The sequence below is a fragment of the Rana temporaria genome, chromosome 12 (genome assembly GCF_905171775.1).
Source record: "Rana temporaria chromosome 12, aRanTem1.1, whole genome shotgun sequence".
NCBI lineage: Eukaryota > Metazoa > Chordata > Amphibia > Anura > Ranidae > Rana > Rana temporaria.
In genome coordinates, this window is record NC_053500.1 from 12515617 (window position 1) to 12538165 (window position 22549).

The window sequence follows — 22549 nt, forward strand, 5'->3', positions numbered from 1 at the left end:
CTCATATGCGCTACGCCAACGTAACATTGAGAGGCAAGCTGAGTATTCACAAAGCACTTGCTCCCATATTTACGCCAGCGTAACGTAAATAGGCCGGCGTAAGCCCGCCTAATTCAAAGTAGGCAGGTAGTGGGCGTGTTGTATTAAAATGAGTCGTGACCCCATGTAAATGCATGGCCGTACGAACACGCGCATGCTCAGAATCACGTCGCATATTCTCCCTAAGATACGACGGCTCAATGCCTGCGACGTGAACGTAACCTACGCCCAGCCCCATTCACGTACGACTTACGTAAACAACGTAAAATACGACACTGTTCCCGCACCCATACCTTAACATGACTTACCCCTGCTTTAGGTGGGATAACTTTACGCCGGACGTACGCCTTACGTAAACGACGTAGCTTACTGCGACGGGCGCAAGTACGTTCGTGAATCAGCGTATCTAGGTCATTTACATATTCAACGCGTAAATCAACGGAAGCGCCCCTAGCGGCCAGCGTAAATATTCACCCAAGATACGACGGCGTAGGAGACTTACGTTGGTCGTATTAAGCCAAAATTCAAGCGTATCTTGTTTCCTGAATATGGCGCATAGATACAACGGCGCATCCTAGAACTTATGCGGCGTATCAATAGATACGTCTGCGTAAGTTGTCTGTGAATCCGGCCCACAGTATACACACACAGTATACATACACACAGAATACACATACATTCACTGTACAGGAGAGTCGGGGGAGCTTTAATCTTGGGATTTTTTTAAAAACACAGATTTTTACATACTGTCCCTGGTTTTACTGTGGCTGGCAACCCTGATGAGGCCCCCTAGTGGCATGTGGCCCTGGGGCAGTGCCCGAATGGTCAGTCCGCCCCTGGACTCATATCAGTGGGAGGAATAGTGCCTCATGGGCCGGATAAAGGCTAGCAAAGGGCCAAAAAAAACAGTGTGGGAGTCCCTCCCCCAATATCAAAATATATGTATAGTTTATACTATAACATTATTATTTTTTTGCTGTGTGCTGTTAAAGTGTTCGGGGTTTGACATGAAGAAAAGATGGCTGCCGTAGCTGGATCACAGCATGATAAGTGTGTGGAGGACAGCGCCTGGAGAAGCTACATGTTGCAGCAAAAGGCACTTTTTTATTTTACAAAAACAGCATGACTCCTTATATAGAAAATTCAAATAAAAAATAAATTTGTCCTTTTCAGGCAACACAGACACTTTCCTTTCCTACACATACTGTACATAAGAGAAGAGAAGAAAGTATCTGAGTGATCAGGTGGATGAATTGGTATAACTTACTCCTCCAGTAACTGGAAATAATCGCCTTTCCTAAACGTTAGGTCTTCAGGATGGACCCCGTCATAGTCATAGAGAGCCACCAGGTCCCCATCTTCCCCTGCAAGTTAACAGATAGACAAAGTATCATGATACTAGGGTTGTCCCGATACCACTTTTTTGAGACAGAGTACAAGTACCGATACTTTTTTTTTTTCAAGTACTCGCCGATACCGATTACCAATACTTTTTTCTAATGTCATATGACAGTGGCAGTATTTTTTTTTTTTACAATTTTTTTTTTTTTTACTGTGCTTTCTTCTTTTTTTATTATTATTTTGTGAAATAATTTTTTTTTTATTTATTGCAATTTTTTTTTATTTTTTATCAGCCCTGTTGGGAAGTCTTTGGTGAGATATCGGGGGTCTTAACAGACCCCTGACATTTCCCCTTTGAGACAGAGAAAGGGACTATGGACACAGATTTCCCAGTCCCTTTCTCAGCTGCACTAAGGCCCCGTACATACGGCCGGTTTTCTCGGCAGAATCCAGCAAGAAACTCGATGGGAGACGTATTCTGCCGAGAAAACCGGTCGTGTGTACACTTTTCACCGAGAAACCCGTCGGGAAACTCATCGAGCCAAATAGAGAGCATGTTCTCTATTTCCTCATTGGGCAATGGGAAAATTTGGCTCAACGAGTTTTCTGACAGCCGAACAAGGAACTCGACGAGCAAAACGATGTGTTTTGCCCATCGAGTTTCTCAGTCGTGTGTACGGGGCCTGAAAGTGAATGGAGAGAAGACAGCGGCTCCTCTCCATTCATAAACTGAAGCATCGTAAACACAGGTTACGATGCTCAGTTATGTGAATGGACAGAGTCACTGATCATCACTGACTCTGTTCATTCGGAAAAGGTAGGAGCCGTATTTAGCGGCTCCTACCTTCGATCTCCGTCCTGACAGATCGAGGGGGTGGAGGAGGACATTGAGGGGGAGGACAGCACGGAGGGGGGAGAGCAGCACGGAGGGGGGAGAGCACGGAGCATGGAGGGGGACAGCACGGAGCACGGAGGGGGACAGCACGGAAGGGGACAGCACGGAGGGGGGCAGCACGGAGGGGGACAACACGGAGCATGGAGGGGGACAGCACAGAGGGGGACAGCAAGGAGGGGGACACGGAGCACAGAGGGGGACATGGAGCACGGACTGCAGCAAGGAGGGAAACAAGGACCCGGAGGGGGACACACAGCACCGAGGGGGACACGAACCCGGAGGGGGAGAGCAGCACGGAGGAGAATACAGGGTCAGCGGTGATCGGTGCGGTTTTGGGGGGAGATACAAGCACCGATCACCGCTGTATAACTTTAACTAAAGCAGCTGAAAAGGGGGCAGATCAGTGCTTGCAAATCCCCTGCCGCATCGATCACCCTGACTGCGCAGGTATCGGGTGAAGCATCGGAGCATTTCCCCGAGTACAAGTACCCGGTGGAAATGCTCGGTATCGGTACCGATACAAGTATCGGTATCCGGACATCCCTACAGGATACCCAAATCGGGGTCTGCGTGACTCTACCAATATAAAAAAAAAACATACATTTTGGATTGATTCATGGCTTTCAGCGCACAAATTGGGGTTCTAGATACACTCAGGGCACTTACCTCCACCAACTGAGCTTTCCTTAGGTTTTTTCTGAAAGAAATAATACAACAAACAACGTCATTTTCTCATTCCTAATGGAGCACAAATTCCAAAAAATTTCACAGTTTTGCAAACTAAATGTTATCATACTCTAAACAGTGTGCTATATATTTTTTATATAGGAATAGTATAAAAAAACATAAACAGTCAAGATCTGAATCAGTCATATACTACAAACATGTTGAGAAAAAAATATATATCATGTGGCCAACTCCACAAAAAAAGTCTTTGGAAAGATGGTGAACAAAACAGTGATTCAGAAAGTGTCCACAGGTGATCCTAAAGATAGTCGCAGTGTGGACCTTCCACCGAACTCTCAAAGTCCACCGCGTGAGAACACACTCCCCTCGGGGGGTTAAACTCACCAGAGCGTAATAAAACAGCAGCGTTTAAAAGGAAGTATCCATCTGGACCAAAAAATTGCAGTCATCATCAATCCCAGAGATACATGGATGGTAGGAGCTCCAATAGGAGTCATAAAAAAAAGAAAGCGCACATAGCGTAATCCTGTTTATTTATATTAAATTTGTGTCTCACGCCCTCTGTTGAAGTCAGAATGTAAACAAAGCAGCCTGGAATAGCTGGTTGTTAGGGAGCAGGCAGCCACCACTTTCTTAATAGCAGAAGGTAAACAAAGCAGCCTGGAATAGCTGGTTGTTAGGGAGCAGGCAGCCGCCACTTTCCTAATAGCAGAAGGTAAACAAAAGAAAAGCCGGCATTAGAAAACAAAAGCAGGGGGTTCCCTCCCCCATCCATGCTAGGCACTTTGGGTCTGGTATGGATTTTAAGGGGGGACCCCAAACCAAAAAAATTATGCGTGGGGCCCCCCTATGATTCCAAAAAAGCCTTAGGTCTGGTATGAATTTTAAGGGGAACTCCATGCCAAAAAAAATAGTGTGTGGTCCGTATATCAGTCCCTTATCCAAGCTTGCAGCCCAGCAGGTCAGGAAAAAGAGGGGGGGGGGGGTGAGGGAGGGAACCATACTAAGAGACTTGCCAATGATAGGTAAACAACATGAGGGTGGGCCTGAAGGTCCTGGTATGGAATGAGGAAAAACCCCCCCCCCCACGCTGTTTTTTTTTCTAATGCCGGCTCTTCTTTTGTTTGCAGTCACAACGACAGCCTCCCGCTCCTTAACAACCTGCTATTCAGGGCTGTATTGTTTACATTGCGCTGTCAGCGGGGAAGCCCGCTGACAGCAGATGAGTCATATAGCCAGATTCACGTAGGACTTATCTTCTGATACGCCGCGTAAATCCACTGATGCACCGTCGTATCTATGCGCCTTATTCAGCAAACAAGAAACGCCTGAATTTTCAGATGCGCTACGCCAGCACAAAGATGTACGTGAATCCGGCTAATAGTTGTCAAGGATGCGGCGGCTGCCTGCTCCTTAACAACAAGCTATTCACAAATCAAATCAGATCATTCGTTACATCAAACATCCAAATAAAACAAATATATTTTGTTGTTTCATTATAATTTATTTCTGATTTATTGGATTTCATTACTATTGTTATTCGGATACATCCAAATCTCCAAGTAACAAGAATTTTGTACGACTTTAGATTTATAAAGAAATAAAACACGCATGTCTAGTCAGTTGCCTGGTCTACCTCTGTGCTCTGTGTTTCCTCTCTAGTAGGTAGATTCAGTAAGAGTTAGGCCGACTTATCTGTAGATAAGCCGGCCTAACTCAGAATCTACGCCGACTTTTGTTTAAGCGTATGCTCAAACAGAGATACGCTTAAACATATCTAAGATACGACGGCTTGCGCCGTCCTATCTTAGATTGCAATTTTTCGGAAGGCTGCTAGGTGGCGCTTCCATTGCGGTCGGCGTAGATTATGTAAATGAGTTTGTACGCCGATTCACGAACGTACGTTCGGCCGCCGCAGTCGATTTACGCCGTTTCCGTAAGGCCTTAGGAGGCCTAAAGTTATTCCACCTATTAGGTGGAATAACAATGTTAAAGTATGGCTGCCGTTCCCGCCGCGAGGTTCGAATTTTTTACGTCGTTTGCGTAAGTCGTCCGTGAATCTGGAGTTACGTCGTTTACGTCCATGTCGAAATCAATAGGCCCGTACGGCGTACTTAGCCGCAATGCGCACTGGGAAATGTAGGCGCCCAGGGCATGCGCAGTAGCCAAAACACGTCAAAAACTTGAGGTCAAGCCTCATTACCATTAAACACGCCCCCCTCCAACCCATTTGAATTAGGCGCCCTTACGCCCGCCGCGTTTACACTACGCCGCCCTAAGTAAGGAGGCAAGTGCTTTGAGAATCATGTACTTGCCTCTCTTACTTAAGGCGGCGTAGTGTAAACACGCTTGGCTACGCCGACCTAAAATTGCGCGCCCCTACCTGAATCTACCCATAGGACTTCTACTGACACAGGGCTGACTGAAGGAACGTCTGAGCTCAGCAGGAGACCAAGGCTTCTGACACTCCAAGAAGTTTGGCATTTCCGACAACAAATGTTGGCTGTGCATGCTCTCAAATTTTCTAACAACAAATGTGTTACTTCAGATCATCTAATCGTCTAAAGACCAAAGTACAAACACGCATGCTCCGAGCCAATGCTAAACATCAGCCAACAATAGCAGAAGTTGCCCAAAGGGTGGCGGTATAGAGCTGAAAAACCATGTGTTTTGGTGTTTGTTGGCTGAAAATGTTCTGCCGTCTGTATGAAGAACAAGTTCACGGACAACGCCCTTTGAAACAAAAATCCACGGAAAAGTCCAATGGAAGTCCGATCGTGTGTATGAGGCTTTACTTCACAAAGTGTGAAGTTATCAAATCGCTGTAAAGAATAGTTCTGCTTTAGGCTGCCTTCCTAGCTTATATTTGACAAGAAACCTTCATTAAATAATTTCCTGTGACTGCAAAAAATAGGAACCAAAGAAGTGTCAAAACTTCCCCTGCTATGTAATACAGCCCTACTAAATGAAGCAAGTTCCTAGCATTTAATATGCAACATAATGATTAAGCAACTTCTTAAGCAACTTCCCAAAACAATAGAGGCCATCTCTGCATTGAACTGCCTCGATTCCCCCAGGGGATTTCCAGAAATGAACATGTCCTGAAGACAAGGGAAATCAAGGTAGCCTATAGGAATAGGTAAAGCCAAGGCAGATTACAGGAGCAGATGAAGCTAATGCAGTCCATAGTAAAAGATGAAACCAAGGCAGCCCATAGGAATATGTGAAAACAAGGTAGACCATGGGAATATGTGAAAACAAGGTAGACCATAGGAATATGTGAAAACAAGGTAGACCATAGGAATATGTGAAGCCAATAAAATGGGTGAAACTGAGGCAGCCTAAAAGAAAAGGGAAAACCTAGACAGCCTTTAGGCATGGGTGAAACCAAGGTAGCCTATAGGTGCAGGTGAAACCTAGGCAGCTTATGGGTATTGTAAGGGGAATCCTATAAGAGAACATGTGATACCAAGGCAGCCCAAAGCAAAAGTTGAAACCTAGGAAGCCTATAGGAATAGGTGAAGCCAAGGAAGCCCATATGAATGGGTGAAACCTAGGCAGCCTATGGGTATGGGTGAAAACCAGGCAGAATGTAGGAAGAGGTGAAACCTAGGCAACCTTTATTATGTGAAACCTTGGAGGACAATAAGAAGGGGTAAAACCAAGGCAACCTAAAGTAAAAGGTGAAACTTAGGCAGCCTATAGGTATGGATAAAACCAGGGCAGCCTATAGGAATAGGTAAAGCAAAGGAAGCCAATAGGAATGGGTGAATCCAAGGCAGCATGTAGGAGTAGGTGAAACCTAGGCAGCCTATAGGAATAGGTGAAACCAAGGCAGCCTATAGGAATAGGTGAAATCCAGGCAGCCTATAGGAATAGGTGAAACCAAGGCAGCCTATAGTAATAGGTGAAATCCAGGCAGCCTATAGGAATAGGTGAAACCAAGGCAGCCTATAGGAATAGGTGAAATCCAGGCAGCCTATAGGAATAGGTGAAATCCAGGCAGCCTATAGGAATAGGTGAAATCCAGGCAGCCTATAGGAATAGGTGAAACCTAGGCAGCCTATAGGAATAGGTGAAACCAAGGCAGCCTATAGGAATAGGTGAAATCCAGGCAGCCTATAGGAATAGGTGAAACCAAGGCAGCCTATAGGAATAGGTGAAACTCATGCCCTGTACACACAATGGGCCATATTCTCAAATACTTTACGCCTGCGTATCAGCAGATACGCCGACGTAAGTCCGATCCTATGTTTAAGTGTATTCTCAAACTGAGATACACTTAAACATGCCTAAGATACGACGGCCTGCGCCGTTGTATCTTAGGCTGCAATATTTACGCTGACCGCTAGGTGGCGGTCAGCGTAGAATATGCAAATGACTATTCACGCCGATTCTCTAACTTCCGCTTGCCCGCCGTAGTGTTTTAACGTCGTTTCCGTAAGCGATACGCGGCATAAAGATAAAGATGCCCCCTAGGTGGCGTACTCAATGTTAAGTATGGCCGTCGATCCCGCGTCGAAATTTGAAAATTTAACGTCGTTTGCGTAAGTCGTCCGTGAATGGCGCTGGACGCCATTTACGTTACAGTCAAAACAAATGACGTCCGTGAGACGTCATTTAGCGCAATGCACGTCGGGTAATTTACCCGACGGAGCATGCGCATTACGATTGGCGCGGGAGCGCGCCTAATTTAAATGATCCACGCCCCCTACCAGGATCATTTGAATTAGGAGTGCTTGCGCGGGTGGACTTTACGCGACGCCGCCGCAAGTTTACAGGTAAGTGGTTTGGGAATCAGGCACTTGCCACTTAAACTTGCGGCGGCGTCGCGTAAAGGACATACGTTCCGCCGCCTCAGATCTATAAGAATATGCCCCAATCACTTTTTGTGATGAAATAAAATGTCATTTTATGTCTTCTGAAAAATGACAAAAAAAAAATTCGAACATGCTTGATTTTTTTATGTCATTTTTTAAAATGTCATTTTTTGTTTCATAAAAAATGATCGTGTGTGGGCAAAAATGACGTTTTCACATGCTCAGAAGCAAGTTTTGAGACGGGCAAATAGAACTTCCCCTTTAGAGTGCCGTCACTTTGTTCATCATTTTTCAAAAACGATGGTGTGTGGGCAACATCATTTTTAATGATGAAGTTGGAAATGCAGCCTACCAGCGCCCATCAATGAATGTTTGCTTGCTTCCATTCATTCAGGAGTCTGGACAAAGACGCAGTCCTCCGTCGCCGCTGTGCCTCTGACACTATGTGCAAACGGAGTGGCGGCTGCCTGCTGATGCTGAGACTTAGTTGCTTGCTGCTGAGAGAAGAGATTAGGAACACCAGTGGCCGGGCGCCCTAGGCAGCAATGCGCCCCTAGGCGGCTGCCTAGTTTGCCTAGTGGTAGCACCGGCCCTGTAGGCAGTCTATAGGAAGAGGTGACACCTAGGCAATCTATAGAAATGTGTGAAGCCAATAAGAATGGGTGAAACCAAGGCAGCCTATGGAAATAGGTGAAATGCAAAAAAGTAGGAACCAAAGAAGAGTGAAGGGGAGGGGGGGGAGAGGACAATGAGCAATACGTGAAGGAGTGAAGGTAGCAGGACAGGGACGGTCCTGATCGAGAGGACAGAGATAGACTATGCTGGACAACTTTCAGCCAGGAAATGAGGCGGGGGAGGGGCTCCATCTGACTTGCTCCAGATTCTAATGCACATTGGCTCGGATTCAAGTAGATTTGCGCATTTTTTACGGAGGCGCAGGGCAACGTTTTTGCCCTGCGCCCCCGCAAATTTACTGCGCTGCCCTTGATTCACGGAGCAGTAGCTCCGTAAAATTATGTGGGCGTGCCGGCAAGATGCCCAGGGTAAGCACGCGCAATTTAAATGATCCCGTAGGGGGGCGTGGATGATTTAAATTAGGCGCGTTCCCGCGCCGAACGTAGTGCGCATGCTCCGTCGGGAAACTTTCCCGACGTGCATTGCGGCAAATGACGTCGCAAGGACGTCATTTGCTTCAACGTGAACGTAAATGGCGTCCAGCTCCATTCACGATTCACTTACGCAAACAACGTAATTTTCAAACATCGCGACGCGGGAACGATGGGTATACTTAGCATTGGCTGCCCCTGCTAATAGCAGGAGCAGCCTTACGCGGAACCCGACGAACGTAAACAACGTAAATTGCGTAGGTAGGGCGCGCGTACGGTTGTGAATCGGCGTTAGTATGCAATTTGCATACTCTACGCTGACCACTACGGGAACACCACCTAGCGGCCATCGTAAGAATGCAGCCTAAGATATGCGGGCATAAGAGCCTTATGCCAGTCATATCTTAGGCTGCAGACGGCGTATCGACCTTTCTGAATCAGGAGCAGTCGATAGGCCGGCGCAACTAAGCAATTGCGCTGCGTAACTATGGTTACGCAGACGCAATTGCTTACTGAATCCACCCCATTGTGAGCAGCTCACAGTGTGCAGTGTAATCAGAGTAAGACGTGTCAGTACAGGAGAGGAACCGCCACCACTGTGGAAGACTGGAGAGAAGGCTGGAGTTCAGCTTTAAACTTCCAAACTCTAATAGCTGGAGATCAGTGAAAATGTCATAACCTTTTTTATTATAACAAAAAAAAAAAGAAAAACAACAATTCAGTTTCGCTGTAAAGAAAGATTTGTAATATTTGGAGTAAAACATTAACTGGAAGTGGGAAAGGTCTTGGCCTTTGCAATGCAATAAGAATGAGGAAACAGTGCTGGTTACGCAGAAGGAAACCTTTTTGGCGTCTCGTCTAACGTGCAGCACAAGGAAGCAGCGAGGCTTTTGAGGAATTCACACGCAACGTTTCCATAAACCACACGAGTGTATTCAAGGTTGGCTCCAGGCAGGTGTTCAAAGTCTGAAGAGGAAGAAAGCTGCGCACCTTTCTTATTCTTTTTCTTATCCAGTGTTTGTATAACATTTACAGCTGCCGCTTTCATGTCCTTTGAACAAGCGCAGTCATTTTCTAAAATAAGTGATAGTTGCAATTGTTTATTTCAAGGAAAGTAAATACAGCAAAATAATTTTTTGGGCAAACACATAGGGCCAGATTCACAAAGAGATACGACGGTGTATCTACAGATACATCATCGTATCTCTGACGTAAACTGGTCCTATCTATGCGCCTGAATCAGTTACGCATAGATAGGGCTAAGATCCGACAGTGTGAGGCCTCGTACACACGACCAGTTTCCTCGGCAGAATTCAGCTTCCGACCGAGTTTCTGGCTGAATTCTGCCGAGGAAACTGGTCGTGTGTACACTTTCGGCCGAGGAAGCCGACGAGGAGCTCGGCGAGGAAATAGAGAACATGTTCTCTATTTCCTCGTTGTTCAATGGGAGCTCTCGCCCCGCCGAGCTCCTCGGCGGCTTCAGGGCTGAACTGGCCGAGGAACTCGATGTGTTTGGCACGTCGAGTTCCTCGGCCGTGTGTACGAGGCTTAACACTGTGTTACACTGTCGGATCTTTTTTTCAATTTAAAAATGGCGCCGGGGGCGTTCCCGCTGATTTACGATAAATAATATGTAAATCAGCGAGATACGGAAATTCACGAACGTACGCGGACCCGACGCAGTCTTCTTACGACGTTTCCGTAGCGGCTTTCCTGGCGTATACTTACCCCTTCTTTTATCAGGCGCAGCCAATGTTAAGTATAGCCGGCGTTCCCGCGTCGAATTTGAATTTTTTAACGTCGTTTGCGTAAGTCGTTCTCGAATACAGACGGACATCGTTTACGTAAGCGTCGAAACCACTGACGTCCTAGCGACGTCAGTGGGAGCAATGCACGCCGGGAAATTTCGCGGATGGCGCCTGCGCATTTAAATCGGCGCGGGAACGCGCCTGATTTAAATAGTACACTCCCCTAGCCGCGGAATTAGAATTCCCCCGGGGGATTTAGGATCCGCCGTCGCAAGTTTGGAGGTAAGTGGTTTGTGAATTAGCCACTTGCCTCCTAAACTTGCGGGAGCAGATCTTAATTCACGTAGATCGAGCGGATCTATAGATCCGCTGCGCTACGTGAATCTGGCCCAAAGCATTCTACTACATGTTTTTGGTAAATAAAAAAAATCAAAATAAGTGTATATTAATTGGCTTAAAGTGGATGTAAACCCATAGGGGTAGATTCACAGACAAGATACAACGGTATATCTCCTGATACGCCGTCGTATCTCTGAGTCCGGCCGGTCGTATCTATGCGCCTGATTCATAGAATCAGTTACGCATAGATTTCTATTAGATCCGACTGGCGTAAGTCTCTTACGCCGTCGGATCGTAACTGCATTTTTCCGTTGACCGCTAGGGGCGTGTACACTGATTTACGTGTCGAAATATGTAAATCAGCAAGATACGCAAATTCACGAACGTACGCCCGGCCGATGCAGTACAGATACGCCGTTTACGTAAGGCGTGCGTCCGGCGTAAAGTTAAGCCACATAAAGAAGGTGTAAGTCATGTTAGGGTATGGACGACGGAACAGCCGTCGTATTTTACGTCGTTTACGTAAGTCGTACGTGAATGGGGCTGGGCGTAGGTTACGTTCACGTCGTAGGCATTGAGCCGCCGTATCTTACGGAGTATATGCAACATGATTTCTGAGCATGCGCCGTTCGTTCGGCCTTCATTTACATGGGGTCACGCTTCATTTTAATAGATCACGCCCACTACCTTCCTACTTTGAATTAGGCGGGCTTACGCCGGCCAATTTACGTCCCCTTTAAGATGCGGCATTGTGGGCGCGTACGCCCACCGCGAGCTCCGTGAGTCTGACTGCGGGTCCCGCAGACTCGATGTCCGCGGGGATACCCGCGATCGTCTCACGGAGAGGAAGAACGGAGAAATGCTGATGTAAACAAGCATTTCTCTGTTCTTTCTAGTGACAGGACATTGATCACAGCTTTCTGTAATCGGGAGCAGTGATCAGTGTCGTGTCACACACAGCCCATCCCCCCTACAGTAAGAAGCACTCCCTAGGACACACTTAACTCCTTCAGCGCCCCCTATTGGTTAACCCCTTCACTGCCAGTGTCATTTACACAGTAAACAGCGCATTTTTATAGCACTGATCCCTGTATCAATGTCAATGGTCCCAAAATGGCGTCAAAAGTGTCCGATGTGTCTGCCATAATGTCGCAGTCGTGAAAAAAAAATCACCGCCATTACCAGTAAAAAAAAAAAATTATAATAAAAATGCCATAAAACTATGCCCTATTTTGAAGACGCTATAGCTTTTTCCACAAACCAATCAATGAACGCTTATTGCGATTTTTTTTTACCAAAAATATGTAGAAGAATACGTATCGGCCTAAACTGAGGACATTTTTTTTATATATATTTTGGGGGATATTTATTATAGCAAAAAGTAAAAAATATTGATTTTTTTTCAAAATTGTCGCTCTATTTTTGTTTATTTTTATTTGTTTTTTATTCAATTTTTTAAAACACAGATATAATTTACATTTCATTTCCTATAAGCATACAAAAGGATTCACATTCAAAATGAATTCAACATTTCACACACATAAATAACAACAATAACAACTACATAAATAACAATAACAACTACATAAATAACAACAATAACAACTACATAAATAACAATAACAACTACATAAATAACAACAATATGGGTCAATCCTGCATCCTCCTAATCTTTCTCTCTCCTCTGCCTCCGCCTCTATTTTTGTTTATAGCGCAAAAAATAAAAAACGCAGAGGTAATCAAATACCACCAAAAGAATGCTCTATTTGTGGGGAAAAAAGGACGCCAATTTTGTTTGGGAGCCACGTCGCACTACCGCGCAATTGTCAGTTAAAGCGACACAGTGCCGAATCGCAAAAAGAGCTCCGGTCTTTGGCCAGCCAAATGGTCCGGGGCTGAAATAGTTAACAAAAGACATGTTGATAAAAGAGGACCATTGTTGCTCGATGAATGCTGCCCAAATATTGGAATTAGCTTATGATTTGCTTCTGGACCCGTCAGGAAAAGCCACACTACTTTCCATATTACATATTAAAAAAAAGGGGAACCTGGCTCATGTGACCGTTTTTTACTTTTACCATTTCCCTTTTTTAACCGAAGTGTTATTGTATTTTAAAGCCAAATTCGGGGAAAAATAAACCAGTAGTCAATATACAAATAAGTGAACGATATTATAGCCAAAGATTGAGGCTCGGTTCGCACCTATGCGAATTCAATGCGCGTTTCACCGCATCCAATTTGCATAGCAGGAGAATGTGAGTGGCTTTCTATGGAGCCGGTTCACATATCTCTGCAGCGGGTCCGATGCGCTGTGCAGGAAAAACGTTGTGCCTTTTTTGGTGCGTTTCAGGTCCGTATTCAGCCCAAAATTCTTGTTGAAATCGGACCTGAAACGGTGAACCGGCACGCACCGGACCCCTGCCGTGCGAAGGATGCGGTGATAGTGTGAACCGAGCCTTAGTCATTCTATTCTGCTGGTCTTGTGATCCAGGCACCCCTGCCAAACATCAGGGCCAGGCTAGTGGCCAGGTGACCTTAAAGCGGATTTCCGGCCACAATTTCACTTTTTAAATATAAATACCCCTGTAATACACAAGCTTAATGTATTCTAGTAAAGTTAGTCTGTAAACTAAGGTCCGTTTTGTTAGGTTGTTACAGCATTTAGACACTTTATAAAATAGAAATTGACTGGGGCCATCTTAAGTGTGGGCATCATGAAGCCAGACTGTATGACTTCCTGGATTTCAGCCTTGCAAATCTTGCACATGCTCAGTGCTGCACAAGCAGTGTCAGATCAGGTTTCAGCACCTGTGCTGTCCAAGTCACATGATTCTTTGAGACTGGGGAGTGCACAGACTCCTGGAAAGTTACACCCACTACATTCCCAGGAGTCTGTGCGGTGTAGGTTAGAAAGCATTAAGCACCTAGGTGCAGGAAGTGGGAAGATTAACTATTCTGCCTAGCAACAACACTTTGAAGGCATCTAAAAAAAAAAAAAAAAAATCGTAAAGGACTAATGACATTTTTTTAAAACTACTGATGTAATGTTATATTTATGGGTGGAACTCCACTTTAACTTTTTCTCTACTGTAGGTAAACAATACAATTTGGTCAATGACAAAATAAGAATGAGGAAGGACATCTGGGGTTACAAAGGATGGGGAGATTGCGAAGATATTGGCCCGGATTTACATACATTTACGCCGACGTATCTACAGAAACGCCGCGTAAGTGCACGGATGCGCCGTCGTATCTATGCGCCTGAGTCTGCAAGCAAGATACGCCTGAAATTTGGCTTCATACGACCGACGTAAGTTTCCTACGCCGTCGTATCTTGGGCGCATATTTACGCTGGCCGCAAGGGGCGCTTCCATTGATTTACGCGCCGAATATGTAAATGAACGAGATACGCCTATTCAAGAACGTACTTGCGCCCGTCGCTGTAATATACGCCATTTACGTAAGGCAAAAGTCCGGCGTAAAGTTATTCCACCTAAAGGAGGCGCATCCCATGCAAAGGTATGGACGACGGAACAGCCGTCGAATTTTACGTAGGACTACGTGAATAGGGCTGGGCGTAGCTTACGTCACGTCGTAGGCAGTGATTCGACGTATCTTATGGAGTATTTTAGACGTGATTCTGAGCATGCGCACTGGGATGCGTCCACGGTACGGCACATGCGCCGTTCGTTCGGACCATCATTTGCATGGGGTCACGGTTCATTTAAATGGATCACGCCCACCTACTTTGAATTAGGTGGGCTTACGCCGAATAATTTACGTTACGTTGTTGCAATGTAGGGAGCGAGTGCTTTGTGAATACTGTTCTTGCCTCTCTATGTTACGTCGGCGTAGCGCATATGAGATGTGCTACACCGGCAGAAAGATGCGCGGCTTTGCGAGAATCCGGCCCATTGAATTTATTCTTCTCCTCAGTCTTCACAAGGGAATCGGGGGGGGGCTTCAATAACCAAAACTGCAGTGTCTATCCTCATGACACATCACAGGAAGCACCTCCATGGTTAACAGAGAACAGAATTAGAATTAGACTTGGGAAACTTTAACATTAATCACCGGGACCAGATGGCTTGCACCCAAGGATACTTAGGGAACTCAGTCAAGTAATTGCCAGACCATTATTCCTAATTTTTACTGACAGTCTACTCACTGGAATGGTACCAGCTGATTGGAGAAAAACCAATGTAGCACCAACATTTAAAAAGGGCCCAAAATGCATCACTGGGAATTACAGACCAGTTAGCCTAACATCAATAGTATGTAAGCTCTTGGAGGGGATGATAAGGGACTATATACATGATTTTAGTAAAGAGACCGATATCATTAGCAGTAATCAGCATGGATTCATGAAGAATTGTTCTTGCCAAACCAATCTATTAACCTTCTATGAGGAGGTGAGCTGCCACCTGGATAAAGGAAGGCCCGTTGACGTGGTGTATCTGGATTTTGCCAAAGCGTTTGACAGTTCCCCATAAACGTTTACTGCACAAAATAAGGTCCGTTGGCATGGACCATAGGGTGAGTATATGGATTGAAAACTGGATACAGGGGTGAGTTCAGAGGGTGGTGATAAATGGGGAGTACTCGGAATGGTCAGGGGTGGGTAGTGAAGTCCCCCGGGGGTTCTGTGCTGGGACCAATCCTGTTTAATTTGTTCATAAACGACATGGAGGATGGGGTAAGCAGTGCAATCTCTGTTTTTAAGGACGATACTAAGCTAAGCAGGGCAATAACTTCTACGCACATGGCAAATGGCCAGGTGGCCTCAACTTTTTCTCTACTGTAGGTAAACAATACAATTTGGTCAATGACAAAAAAGAATGAGGAAGGACATCTGATTACAAAGAATGGGGAGATTGCGAAGATATTGAATTTATTCCTCTCCTCGGTCTTCACGAGGGAATCAGAGGGGGCTTCAGTAACCAAAACTGAAGTGTCTATCCTCATGACACATCACAGGAAGCACCTCCATGGTTAACAGAGGACAGAATTAGAATTAGACTTGAGAAACTTAACATTAATAAATCACAGAGACCAGATGGCTTGCACCCAAGGGTACTTAGGGAACTCAGTCAAGTAATTGTCAGACCATTATTCCTAGTTTTTACTGACAGTCTACTCACTGGAATGGTACCAGCTGATTGGAGAAAAGCCAATGTAGCACCAACATTTAAAAAGGGCCCAAAATGCATCACTGGGAATTACAGATCAGTTAGCCTAACATCAATAGTATGTAAGGTCTTGGAGGGGATGATAAGGGACTATATACAAGATTTTAGTAAAGAGACCGGTATCATTAGCAGTAATCAGCATGGATTCATGAAGCCAAACCAATCTATTAACCTTCTATGAGGAGGTGAGCTGCCACCTGGATAAAGGAAGGCCCGTTGACGTGGTGTATCTGGATTTTGCCAAAGCGTTTGACAGTTCCCCATAAACATTTACTGCACAAAATAAGGTCCGTTGGCATGGACCATAGGGTGAGTATATGGATTGAAAACTGGCTACAGAGGTGAGTTCAGAGGGTGGTGATAAATTGGGAGTACTCGGAATGGTCAGGGGTGGGTAGTGAAGTCCCCCGGGGGTTCTGTGCTAGGACCAATCCTGTTTAATTTGTCCATAAACGACATGGAGGATGGGGTAAGCAGTGCAATCTCTGTTTTTAAGGACGATACTAAGCTAAGCAGGGCAATAACTTCTACGCTCATGGCAAATGGCCAGGTGGCCTCAACTTTTTCTCTACTGTAGGTAAACAATACAATTTGGTCAATGACAAAAAAGAATGAGGAAGGACATCTGGTTACAAAGAATGGGGAGATTGCGAAGATATTGAATTTATTCCTCTCCTCGGTCTTCACGAGGGAATCGGAGGGGGCTTCAGTAACCAAAACTGAAGTGTCTATCCTCATGACACATCACAGGAAGCACCTCCATGGTTGACATAGGACAGAATTAGAATTAGACTTGAGAAACTTAACATCAATAAATCACAGTGACCAGATGGCTTGCACCCAAGGGTACTTAGGGAACTCAGTCAAGTAATTGCCATTAATTGCCACAAGACCATTATTCCTAATTTTTACTGACAGTCTACTCACTGGAATGGTACCAGCTGATTGGAGAAAAGCCAATGTAGCACCAACATTTAAAAAGGGCCCAAAATGCATCACTGGGAATTACAGACCAGTTAGCCTAACATCAATAGTATGTAAGCTCTTGGAGGGGATGATAAGTGACTATATACAAGATTTTAGTAAAGAGACCGGTATCATTAGCAGTGGATTCATGAAGAATCGTTCTTGCCAAACCAATCTATTAATCGATGATGTCCCTAGGAGGAAGAGCGGTGACGACAGAGAGACTAAAATTCCTCTTTTCATAATTGGTGCCAAATAATTGGAGACATTGTAATCTGTATTAATTAGTTGCAGGTTTTCTAAAACACCAATGTGGTAATAGTTTCCATCCTCCCAGTACTTAGGAACTTTTTATAAGGTCAGTCCACCAACTTCACCCCATAAGAGGGAGTCTCCTTTCCTTTTCTCTTGCTCTGTTCTTCCAGCGTGAGAAACGAACACGATCGTTATCTCTTCTCCATCTACACTACTGGAGCCCACAATCCTCGGATTGGGCAGACTGACCTTACAATCCTCGGATTGGGCTGACTGACCCTACAATCCTCGGATTGGGCTGACTGACCCTACAATCCTCGGATTGGGCTGACTGACCCTACAATCCTCGCATTGGGCTGACTGACCCTACAATCCTCGGATTGGGCAGACTGACCCTACAATCCTTGGATTGGGCAGACTGACCCTACAATCCTCGGATTGGGCTGACTGACCCTACAATCCTCGGATTGGGCTGACTGAACCTACAATCCTCGGATTGGGCAAACTGACCTTACAATCCTCGGATTGGCCTGACTGACCCTACAATCCTCGGATTGGGCTGACTGACCCTACAATCCTCGGATTGGGCTGACTGACCCTACAATCCTCGCATTGGGCTGACTGACCCTACAATCCTCGGATTGGGCAGACTGACCCTACAATCCTCGGATTGGGCAGACTGACCCTACAATCCTCGGATTAGGTTGACTGACCCTACAATCCTCGGATTGGGCTGACTGACCCTACAATCCTCGGATTGGGCTGACTGAACCTACAATCCTCGGATTGGGCTGACTGACCCTACAATCCTCGGATTGGGCTGACTGACCCTACAATCCTCGGATTGGGCTGACTGATCCTGCAGTCCTCGGATTGGGTTGACTGACCCTGCAATCCTCGGATTGGGCTGACCGACCCTGCAGTCCTCGGATTGGGCAGACTGACCCTACAATCCTCGGATTGGGCTTACTGACCCTACAATCCTCGGATTGGGTTGACTGACCCTACAATCCTCGGATTGGGCAGACTGACCCTACAATCCTCGGATTGGGCAGACTGACCCTACAATCCTCGGATTGGGCTGACTGACCCTGCAATCCTCGGATTGGGCTGACTGACCCTACAATCCTCGGATTAGGCTGACTGACCCTACAATCCTCGGATTGGGCTGACTGACCCTATAATCCTCGGATTGGGCAGACTGACCCTACAATCCTCGGATTGGGCAGACTGACCCTACAATCCTCGGATTAGGCTGACTGACCCTGCAATCCTCGGATTAGGCTGACTGACCCTACAATCCTCGGATTGGGCAGACTGACCCTACAATCCTCGGATTGGGCTGACTGACCCTGCAATCCTCGGATTGGGCTGACTGACCCTACAATCCTCGGATTAGGCTGACTGACCCTACAATCCTCGGATTGGGCTGACTGACCCTATAATCCTCGGATTGGGCAGACTGACCCTACAATCCTCGGATTAGGCTGACTGACCCTGCAATCCTCGGATTAGGCTGACTGACCCTACAATCCTCGGATTGGGCAGACTGACCCTTCAGGTTGTTTTTTTTGGAGGTATGAAGTGGAAAACCACATCACGTTAATGAAGAAGCATGACACAATCTCATACCATGTGACCTATTGAGTGAAACTAAACTAAAAAAAGGTCGGGATGTTGATTTTGAACACATACCATCTATATTTAGCACTTTCCGCTCTCCTACACACTCCTCAAGTGTTGTATGACAGGTCCCCCCCCCCCCCCCCCCCCAGGGAAATGTGTATGATGGTGCTTTATCGTAAAGCTCCGCCCATTTTTGATACCGCGTCATTTCATTGTTGCAGAGAAATTTAAAGTAGAACTCTGGAGGGAACTTTTATTAATGCAATTGGGTATCAAAAACGTTACTTGATAAGGTTAGCACTGGACTCCGTGTGTGATGTTGCCACCCCCGCCTCTCCATCTTGTCCAATCAGAGAAAGCCTTGCATTAATTTAGAAAATGCAACAAATTCACTCAATGGTGCCCGTGGTCAGAGGCCGACCTCCTGTGTGGCATCAGTTTGGCCACTCAGCATGGGACTCTGAAGCTAGTGGAGATGAGTGGAGTAGATTTGTCTATATCAGGGGTGTCCAAACTTTTTTCAAGGAGGGCCAGATTTGATGAAGTGAACATGTGTGAGGGCCGAACCGTTTTGCCTGCCTTTGTGGCTGTGTGTGGTGAAGAGGTGAGCGTGGGCGTATTATTTGGATATACCGTATTTATTGGCGTATAACACCGCACCTTCACTAAGAGGGAAATTTCAGGGGAAAAAAATTAAATAGAGAACTGTGAAGAAAAATAAGGGTCAGTGCCCATCTGCAGCCTCACAAGTGCCCATCTGCAGACCCACTATTGCCATGGATGCAGCACCCCCAATTGCCAGGAATGCACCCACCATTGCCTGGAATGCACCCACCATTGCCAGGAATGCACTCACCATTGCCAGGAATGCACCCACCAATGCCAGGAATGCACTCACCATTGCCAGGAATGCACTCACCATTGCCAGGAATGCACTCACCATTGCCAGGAATGCACCCACCATTGCCAGGAATGTAGCACCTACCATTGCCAGGAATGCAGCACCCACCATTGCCAGGAATGCATTCACCATTGCCAGGAATGCACCCACCATTGCCAGGAATGCACCCACCATTGCTAGGAATGTACCCTCACCATTGCCAGGAATACAGCCTCACCATTGCCAGAAATGCACTCACCATTGGCAGGAATGCAGCACCCACCATTGCCAGGAATACAGCACCCACCATTGCCAGGAATGCACACACCATTGCAAGGAATGCAGCACCCACCATTGCCAGGAATGCACCCACCATTGCCAGGAATGCACCCACCATTGCTAGGAATGTACCCACCATTGCCAGTAATTCAGCCTCACCATTGCCAGGAATGTACTCACCATTGCCAAGAATGCAGCACCCACCATTGCCAGGAATGCAGCACCCACCATTGCCAGGAATACAGCACCCACCATTGCCAGGAATGCACCCACCATTGCCTGGATTTCGCTCACCATTGCCAGGAATGCACTCACCATTGCCAGGAATGCACCCACCATTACCAGGAATGCACTCACCATTGCCAGGAATGCAGCACCCACCATTGCCAGGAATGCGCTCACCATTGCCAGGAATGCACCCACCATTGCCAGGAATGCATCCACCATTGCCATCAGTGCAGCCTGATTGACGCCCATCCATCTGCAGCCTTGGAGGGGACAGGGAGGGGGCAGGATGAGTGCCAAAGATTACCTACAGGAGAATCTCCTGTTTACACAGTGGCCTCTTTAAAAGAAAGTCTTGCCTCCTTTGATGGGCAGAACAGTTGTCCAATGGCAGCGCCAGAGACGGGACTTCCTATTACAGAGGCGTCCGTAAACAGGAAATTCTCCTGTATGTACGGCAATAACCAGGCGGGCCGTTCAAAACCTGGAATGCAGGCCGCGATTGGCCCGCGGGCCAGACTTTGGACATGTGTGGTTTATATAGTGATTTCCAGTTTCCATGGGCTTTGGCCACGTATAATAAATACACCAGGGTTTGACAAATTTTCTTGGAATCTAGGAGCCAGCTAAAAAAGTTAGGAGCCAGAAAACGCGCCCGTCCCGCCGAGCTCGCGCGCAGAAGCGAACACATACGTGAGCAGCGCCCGCATATGAAAATGGTGTTCAAACCACACATGTGAGGTATTGCCGCGATTGGTAGAGCGAGAGCAATAATTCTAGCCCTAGACCTTCTCTTTTACACAAAACATGCAACCTGTAGAATTTTTTAAATGTCGCCTATGAAGATTTTAAAGGGTAAAAGTTTGTCGGCATTCCACGAGCGGACGCAATTTTGAAGCGTGACATGTTGGGTATGAATTTACTCGGCGTAACATTATCTTTCATAATATAAAAAAAAAATGGGGATAACTTTACTGTTGTCTTATTTTTGAATTAAAAAAAGTGTAATTTTTTCACAAAAAAGTGCGCTTGTAAGACTGCTGCGCAAATACGGCGTGACAGAAAGTATTGCAACGATTGCCATTTTATTCTCTAGGGTGTTAGGATAAAAAATATATATAGTGTTTGGGGGTTCTAATTAGAGGGAAGAAGATGGCAGTGAAAAATAGTGAAAAATTACATTAGAATTGCTGTTTAACTTGTAATGCTTAACTTGTAATACCAACGGCCACCACCAGATGGCGCCAGCCCACCTTCCAAGCCAAGTCGCCAGGACACTATTTTTAGTCGCCATGGCGACCTGGCGACCTGGATTTGTCGAGCCCTGATATACACGTTTACAATGGTCCAAGCTAGACCAATGTAGTTATGTAAAAAATTACTATGCCTGGAATTCATTCTATAATATCAATCCTGAACAAATAGATTGTCCGCAAAACGCGTCAAGGTGTTTTGAGCCCAACAACAGGTTTACCTATAATGCATGGATTTGTTTTGATTGTATAGTGCACTATTTTATGTAATGTTTTATATAGAATGTTGTATTAACAGAGAAGTATGAAATCACACGTCGCCGATCTCTCGGTTCTCACAGCTATGTCTGCCCCCCCGCCCCCCCGGTGTTCACTGGAGTGCTGGGCTATGAAGGGAAGGGGGTGGGTGCAGCCAGCTCAGGCTCTCAGCGTCTCACTTAGAGGCTGAGTCAGGTGCCGGTTTAGACATTCGGGCAGATCCACGATCTTTCCCGAGTCCCGATCGGCTCTGTGACAGCAGCTGACATCGGGCTTCAGCCTGCTGTCTGCTAGAAATGGGTCACAGGAATGCAGAATGAGCTTTGTCTGTACTTCTCCTTTAACCACTTCTTCAATACCAGGCACTTACACTCCCTTCCTGCCCAGGCCAATTTTCAGCTTTCAGCGCTGTCGCTGTTTAAATGACAATTTTGCGGTCATGCTACACTGTACCCAAACAACATTTTTATCATTTTGTTCCCACAAATAGAGCTTTCTTTTGGTGGCATTTGATCACCTCTGGGGTTTTTATTTTTTGCTAAACAAAATTTTTTTTTTTTTTTTTTTTAAAGATTTTTTATTTTGTTTCTGTTATAAAATTTTGTAAATAAGTATGTTTTCTCCTTCACTGATGGGCTCTGAT

The 22549-nt window shown here is 45.9% G+C and overlaps 1 protein-coding gene across 2 annotated transcripts in view; it reads right to left on the bottom strand.

Annotated features, from left to right (window-relative positions):
* HCK (HCK proto-oncogene, Src family tyrosine kinase) overlaps positions 1 to 22549 on the bottom strand; it is a 58708-nt gene that overhangs the window by 21737 nt on the left and 14422 nt on the right. For both annotated transcript variants that reach the window (XM_040331482.1, XM_040331483.1), the window contains exons 3-4: positions 2942 to 2972; positions 1307 to 1403 (exon numbers count right to left, since the gene is read on the bottom strand). In XM_040331482.1, coding sequence (XP_040187416.1) covers positions 1307 to 1403; positions 2942 to 2972 — 128 coding nt within the window. The remainder of the gene's footprint in view (positions 1 to 1306; positions 1404 to 2941; positions 2973 to 22549) is intronic.